Raw genomic sequence first — 7,630 nt, 5'->3', positions numbered from 1 at the left:
TGTATTTTTAGTAGAGACAGGTTTTCACCACTTTGACCAGGCTGGTCTCGAACTCCTGACCTTAGGTGATCCGCCTGCCTTTGCCTCCCAAAGTGTTAGGATTACAGGCGTGAGCCACTGTGCCTGGCTGAGGCGGAAGTTTGGAGATGGGCCACAAACTCCTGGAGGTGGGGCCAGCTCAGTCCCCCTGAGCAACACCCAGGTGCCTTCCTGAGAGCCGACAGAAGGGGTGAAGGGCCCAAGGCGGATGAGCCTTCCTCTGTGTGCCTTAACCCAAACAGGGAGACGCGGGGGTCTGCAGCAGGGTACAGGCAGGTGATCCTCCAAGGAAAGATTTCCCTGTATTGAGAGAGAAGGGGCCAAGGGGAGGAGCTTGTCAAACACCGCAGCCCCTCCCCCTTCTCTCAGCTCCAGGGGGTCCCTGGTGCCAGTGTTTGGCTGATGGAGAGAACGGCAAGCGGGAGAGGGAGTGTGACCCCTGTGGGCACATGACTCCCCTCGCTGCACTGCTCCGGATAGCAGAGGTGTGGGGACGACCCTGCTTTGTCACCATTGGGGGCGTTTGCTGTTAGGTCTGCAGAATCCTCAGTTGCTATTGGAAATGGTGACATCACTGGCCGGGGCGGAGCTTCAGCCTTCCTTCAAGTTAGGGAGGGGGACGCACACTCCAGGGGTGGAGGGGGACAAAGACAGGGTGGTGTGGACCAGAGGGATGGGTAAGACTCTGAAAAAGGGGGCGCTGGGAGCGTATTGCGAGGGCCTGGAGATGGAGAGAGGAGCGGAAGCTGAGGGTGTGAAATGGCTGGCGCCGAACACACCTCGCGGGGCTCCAGTGATTCCTGGTGTCCGACCTCAGCCCCAGCCAGTGCGGGTCCAGTTTCCAGGCTCTCGCGGAAGGCCTGGCTGAACACATGTGGCAGCCACGGTCACCCTCCCTATTCCTTTTAGCCCGAGGAGGGGGGTCCCGAGTTACATGGCCACGTAGACGGGGCCTCTCCCTCATTTCTGAATCTTGTGGGGGGGGGACCCCCAGAGGCATGGTTTAGGGCCTCCCCCACCCCTCTAGAGCTCCAGTCTGCAAGAGTCAGGACCCGAAATATTGCTGACTGTGGGTGACGACTCGTGCGCGCACACACACATGCGAGCAGGCACGATACGTTCGGTCACATTAAAAGGCACGCAAGGGTGGTGCGGGCTGCACGCGGTGACACGGACCCCCTCTAACGTTCCCAAACTGAGCTCCCTGCAGGTCCCCGACAGCAGAGGCCACTGTCCCAGGACCCCTCCAGGCACGCGCTCACACGCACACGCGCGCTTCCCGGCTCACGCGCGCTCCGACACACACGCTCACGCGAACGCAGGCGCACGCTCTGGCGCGGGAGGCGCCCCCTTCGCCTCCGTGTTGGGAAGCGGGGGCGGCGGGAGGGGCAGGAGACGTTGGCCCCGCTCGCGTTTCTGCAGCTGCTGCAGTCGCCGCAGCGTCCGGACCGGAACCAGCGCCGTCCGCAGAGCCGCCGCCGCCGGGCCCTTTCCAAGCCGGGCGCTCCGAGCTGCGCCCGGTCCGCTTCAGCACCGTGGACAGCACCGGTCGCGTGGGGCTGCGCCCGGAGCCCCTGCGCGCGCTCCCGCGCCCCTTCCCTCGGCCGACGTCCCGGGACCCCAGCTCCGGGGGAGACGTGGCGTCCGCAGCCCGCGGGGCCGGGCGAGCGCAGGACTGCCCGGAAGCCCCGCGGGGGATGCGCCGAGGGCCCCGCGTTCGCGCAGCGCAGAGCCAGGCCCGCGGCCCGAGCCGATGAGCACCATGCGCCTGCTGACGCTCGCCCTGCTGTTCTCCTGCTCCGTCGCCCGTGCCGCGTGCGACCCCAAGATCGTCAACATTGGCGCGGTGCTGAGCACGCGGAAGCACGAGCAGATGTTCCGCGAGGCCGTGAACCAGGCCAACAAGCGGCATGGTTCCTGGAAGATCCAGCTGAACGCCACCTCCGTCACGCACAAGCCCAACGCCATCCAGATGGCTCTGTCAGTGTGCGAGGACCTCATCTCCAGCCAGGTGCCCTCCCCCACCGCCGCCCCCCACCNCGCCCCCCACCTCCCCCCTCCTCCATACTGCACCCCCACACCCCTAGTTTCATTCCATCCTTTCCGTGCTCCCTTCCTCCCTGGAAGACACCACCCCGGAGTCAGTTGGCTGCTTCCGGGAGGCCCTTGTCTCACTAGGAACCAAACACCAGGGTCTGCTGGCTCCCCTATCTTGGCCTGAGACCAGTCACCTGCCACCTTGGCTGGTCCTTAGAGGGTCCCTGGGGCTCCAGGCCCTGACTGGTGTGTGTAGACGTGGGGCTGCAGTGTGTCAGTGTGGGGGTGTGTATTCCAGGTATGGGGGCAGAAGTGCCCGTCCAGCTACATGCCCGCCCTGCAGAGCTTTAAACAGAACGGGGCCTGGGGCCATCTTTGTTTCTGCTTCCAGTTTCTCCTGTCCTTTTCTTATTCCCTTCCCCCGACCCATGGGTCTGCCTGGGAAGGGTAATGGCTCAGGTGCCAAAGCAGGGCGCTTTGTGGGAGTGGGAGTGGGGGTGCACACGCGAGAGGCGTCAGGGCATGGGAGCTGTCGGCAGCCAGCGCTGCGGGGGAGGACGCGGCTCCTGGGATTTTGCCTGTGGGAGCTGTCCGCCCCTGGGCCGAGCGCCTGCTGAATTCCAATGAGACTGCAAGGATCTGCAATGCAGCCCTTTATGTAAGAGGCAGGACAGACATCCAGCCTAGCACTGCTCACACGTGCCTACTTGGTGGACACACCACGTCTGTGGACATGCATGCTCACACACACACACCACTTGTTACATTAGCACACACTCATGCACCTCAGCATCACACAATTTCATATGCTCACTTGCACACATGCAGATCCATGGACACCTGCTCATGTGCCACATACGGCTTGGCATGCATTCCCAGAGGCACATGCAAACATGCACACTTACACACACGGTTCCAGTCATGCACACGCATGTACACAAACAGACATGCTGGGGCATGTGATGCGTATAACCATACCCTAGCACATGCGCGAACACCTGCGTGGTCACACACGGACCTACGGGTCTTTGCCAGGCACCTCTGGGTGCAGGTTGGAGGCAAGAGCTGGGGGAGGGAGAACCACTTCAAACAGCTGCAGCTACAGGGCCCACGCCAGAGTTCTTTTCAGAAATCCTCCCTCCCCACCTCACAATCCACCCCCATGCCCCAGTCCAGGACACCACGGGATGGGACTGGGGGGACGCGTCTGTAGCCAGTGGCTGTGGTCACATGTTCCATCTGGGACTGGGGAGGGACATGGAAGATGGACTCAGGAAATCCGGGAGGGGCCATTCCTGGGGAATTGCTTCAACTCACGCCCGTCTTGCTGTCTGTCTGTGGGCATGGTGCCTGGAGCAAAGGCAATGCCTGTAGCTACCATTCACGGAACACACCTCCTGGTCAGGTACTGTCCTGCCACGTGGTACTGCCATGCAGTACACCCTGCCCCCATTCGCCAAAGCTCTAAGAGGCACAGGCAGAGCTGGGGACAGACGCAAGTCCTTGTTGTGTGAAGGTGGTGTGGACCCCCAGCTGCCTGCCTCCCTGCCTTGGGAGGGGCTGGGGAGAGAGGGAAGGCGTCGGTTCCAGGGGGCTGAGCCGCTGGCTTTAGATCTGCCCTATGGGGCCTTGGTCACGGGCAGGAAGGCTGGGCTGCACCCCCAACGCCTCCCTTCCCTTCCTTGACGATGAGGCCAGCACTCAAAGTAAGGGCTGGGTGTTGTTCAGATGGAGCCCACCTCAGGCCCCGCCCCTGGAGACACCAGCAGAAGGGACCTCGGCCTCTTTGGCAGCTCCTAGCTGCTTCCCCCTGAAGTCCGGTACTGGCCATTGGAGCTGCCCGCCCTGTCTCGGGATGTGAGCTGGCCCCACCCCTGGCCCATCAGGAAGGACGGGTGGGTTCTGAGCATCAAGGCCATCATGATGCAGGACCAGCTGTCCTCCCCAGTCCACCCTGGGTGCGTCCTGTGCTCAGGGTCCCCGGGACATCCCCAGGGCAGGCCTTCATCTGGCCCTTGAGGGGCACAGCCCCGGTCAGCAATGTGAGAAGAGTGAGGGGAGGTCTGGGTGGGGTCTGCCCTCCCCTGTGTCCCCTTAGCCCCTGCTCTGGCTCTGCCCCTCTGTGATTGACTGATAAAGGATGATGATGGGGTCTCCCTCCCCCACCCTGTGGGCATGTGTGCATCTGGGCCTGGGCATGTAGCATGTACCCAAATCGTGCCCCCACCCACCTTAGCCTGCTGGGTTCAGCCTCTGCTGCTTCTGGATCTCAGCCTCTAGCCCAGTGCCTGGCCCACCCCTGGCTCAAGCTGACCCTGTCTCCTGTGTCCACAGGTCTACGCCATCCTAGTTAGCCATCCACCTACCCCCAACGACCACTTCACTCCCACCCCTGTCTCCTACACAGCCGGCTTCTACCGCATCCCCGTGCTGGGGCTGACCACCCGCATGTCCATCTACTCCGACAAGGTAAGCCTGACTGCCAGACCAGGCCAGCCGGCCCTCCGCCCCTGTGCACAGCCCGTCCACTCCAGGAGCAGCGGGCCGACCCGCTCACATGGAACTCACACACCACGCACTCACAGCCACACAGCTCCCCCATATTCATGCACGTCTGCACGCTCTCACGTGTCCAACTCACACATCTGCAAACACGGTCACATGAACATTCACATGCTCTTACACGCACAATACACACTCTTATGCACAAGGAGGGCTCACATGGAGCCCAGCACGTGCCCCCAGCCCAGAGCAGGCCAAAGGGAGGGGCACACCTCACACACTCACACATTCATACTCACAGCACCCACACACTGCACTGCTGTGCTCACCCTCCCCACACATGCACACCCACGAATTCGCACAAAGTCACACACACTCACTGGCACAGGCACCAGTGACACACCCTTAGGACGAGAGGGCTGGGAGAAGGGATGGCTGGGAGGCTTTCTAGACAGGTGGACTTTGAAGGGAAGTTTGGAGAGCTGGGGTTGCTCCAGGAGAAAAGGGGTGTGCACACAGCCAGGGTGGTAGGGCCAGCCTTTCCCACGGCCGGCATGGATGGAAAGCAGTGTCTGCGGTTGCATGGCGTAAATGAGGATGCAGCTCGGGGCGGGGCGCTGGCCTGGGGCTTCCAGCCTCTAGGTCTGAGGGCACCTTGGCTCAGCCTCCTGCAGACCCTCCTGGCCCACAGGCTAGGACGAGGGCCTCTGTCTAACTCTGGAACAGCAGCTGGAAGAGAGGGGAGGTCATCCAGTCAGTTTTGCAGGAAACTCCAAGCCAGAGAGCCATGGGGCTTGCTCTAGGTCACACAGCCCTCCGTCTACCCAGGATGCAAACTGGGCACTGAGGGGCTGACCAACCTGGGGCCACTGACTGACAGACCTGCAGGGCCACTTGGCAGCAGACACCCAGTTTGGTGCCAGTGCTAAGGAGCCAGAGGGCTGGGCTGTGCAGCCAGGCTTCCGGGTCCCCATCTTCTCCAAATTCCTCCTGCCCAGAGTCCACAGTCCTCAGTAATATTGCCTTAAAGCACAGGGGTCGCCCCAGCTAGGCCCAGGCTCTTCTGGGAGGATGGAAGGCCCCAGAGGCAGGAGCTGAGAGAGACTGAAACAGCCACCTTCCTGACACTCTGAAGGCCCTGGCATGCCCCTCAGCACCCAAACTGCTCCTCCCAGGTGACTTCACCCCTGGCCATGAGGAGGTGGGGTCTCATTCCTGTGCCTTCAGGCACGACCTCCTTCACTTCCCTGGGCACCAGTTTCCTCACATGCAAAGGAGAGAAAATGGCCTTACCCAGGAAAGCAGCCAGTGGCTCAAATGAAAGCCCGGGGAAAGGGATGCCCCAGGGCAGGGCCAGCCCAGCACATGCCCCAGCCCAGAGCAGACCAAAGGGAGGGGCACACCTCACAGCTACACCCTGGCCTTACTATGGTCTATACACTACAACCAAACTGTGCCCATAACATGAACCAGCAAGGCCAGGTCAGAGCTAGTCCAAGATCTCAAGTACAACCTGCCTTGCAGCCACGTCACCAGGTGGACAGAGAGGCAGGGGACATTTTGCACCCCAAGGCACTGCCCCAGGCCACAAAGAGGGAACAGGTGAAAATAACCTGGAGGCCTCAGGGAACCACAAGATCAGTGTGAGTCCACAGGGACACTGAAGGAACCAGGGCTCAGCTGGACAGACACAGAGAACCGAGGCAGAGTGGGGCAGAGCCTACTCCACTCCCCGCCGTGCCACGGCACTCCCTCGCAGCTTGCGGCCAGGCAAAGCAAGCCAGGGCAAGCAAGCACCACGCTTTCGCCTGGGGAGATGAAGCCTTTAGCCCCAAGAGCGAATTCTTCTTCATACATGGAGTTTAAATTTGGGAGGACTCTGGGCAGCCCCAGGGGATCTTCGAGGCGCTATGTGTCATCAAGAACTTCCTGAGCTCAGCTTGTCCAAAGGTGGTGGGCTGCAGGGGAGGGGTGAGCTCATCCCAGGAACGATTCCACAGAAACCCACGTCCCTTAGGGTGCTATGGGGCCAACACCAAACCTCCTCCATTTCCGAGATTATATGTGGGAGAAGAGGCCAGGGTGGGAGAAAGAGGGGTTCCCAGGGTCTAAAAGTGTCCCCAGGGTGGTGGGGACAGGGGTGGGTAAAAGGAGGGGCCCCAGGGTCTAGAAAGTGTCCCCAGGTTGGCCGGGCACAGTGGCTCAATCCCAGCACTTTGGGAGGCCGAGGCAGGTGGATCACGAGGTCAGGAGATCGAGACCATCCTGGCTAACACGGTGAAACCCCGTCTCTACTAACAATACAAAAAATTAGCCGGGCAAGATGGCGGACGCCTGTAGTCCCAGCTACTCGGGAGGCTGAGGCAGGAGAATGGCGTGAACCCGGGAGGCGGAGCTTGCAGTGAGCCGAGTTCCCGCCACTGCACTCCAACCTGGGCGACAGTGCGAGACTCCATCTCAAAAAAAAAAAAAGAAAAGAAAGTGTCCCCAGGGTGGTAGGGACAGGGGTGGGAGACAGAAGGGGGTCCCAGGGTCTAGAAAATGTCCCCAGGGGAGTGGGGACGGGGTAGGAGGAATGGGGTCCCAAGATCCAGAAAGTGTCCCCAGGGAGGTGGGGACAGGGGTGAGAGGAAGGGGGTCCCAGAGTCTAGAAAGTGTCACCAGCAGGATGGGGACGGGGGTAGGAGGAATGGAGTCCCAGGATCCAGAAAGTGTCCCCAGGGGAGTGAGGACAGGGATGAGAGGAAGGGAGTCCCAGAGTCTAGAAAGTGTCCCCAGGGAGGTGGGGACGGGTGAGAGGAAGGGAGTCCCAGGGTCTAGAAAGTGTCCCCAGGGTGTTAGGGACAGGGGTGGGAGACAGGAGGGGGTCCCAGGGTCTAGAAAGTGTCCCCAACAGGGTGGGGACAGGGGTGAGAAGAAGGAGGTCCCAGGGTCTAGAAAGTGTCCCCAGCAGGGTGGGGACAGGGATGGGAGGAAGGGGGTCCCAGGGTCTAGAAAGTGTCCCCAGCGGGGTGGAGACAGGGGTGGGAGGAAGGGGGTCCCAGGGTCTAGA

General features: G+C 61.4%; 1 protein-coding gene across 10 annotated transcripts in view; it reads left to right on the top strand.

Moving 5' to 3' along the window:
* The first annotated feature begins 715 nt into the window (after positions 1 to 715).
* GRIN1 (glutamate ionotropic receptor NMDA type subunit 1) overlaps positions 716 to 7,630 on the top strand; it is a 31,073-nt gene continuing 24,158 nt past the window's right edge. For 8 of the 10 annotated variants that reach the window (XR_001889388.1, XR_001889387.1, XM_017893039.1 and 5 more), the window contains exons 1-2: positions 1,466 to 2,050; positions 4,411 to 4,545. Coding sequence is in view for 8 of the 10 variants with exons in the window: in XM_017893039.1 (XP_017748528.1) it covers positions 1,793 to 2,050; positions 4,411 to 4,545 (393 nt within the window). In the remaining 2 variants the exon portion in view is untranslated. Of the gene's footprint in view, positions 2,051 to 4,410; positions 4,546 to 7,630 lie in introns of all 10 variants that reach the window. The other 2 variants (XM_017893040.1, XM_017893035.1) reach the window with 2 other exon arrangements.

The sequence above is a fragment of the Rhinopithecus bieti genome, unplaced genomic scaffold (assembly GCF_001698545.2).
Source record: "Rhinopithecus bieti isolate Rb0 unplaced genomic scaffold, ASM169854v2 scaffold_23276, whole genome shotgun sequence".
Classification (NCBI taxonomy): Eukaryota; Metazoa; Chordata; class Mammalia; order Primates; family Cercopithecidae; genus Rhinopithecus; species Rhinopithecus bieti.
The sequence above is the reverse complement of the archived record's forward strand: the minus strand, read 5'-3'. Positions and strand labels throughout refer to the sequence as shown.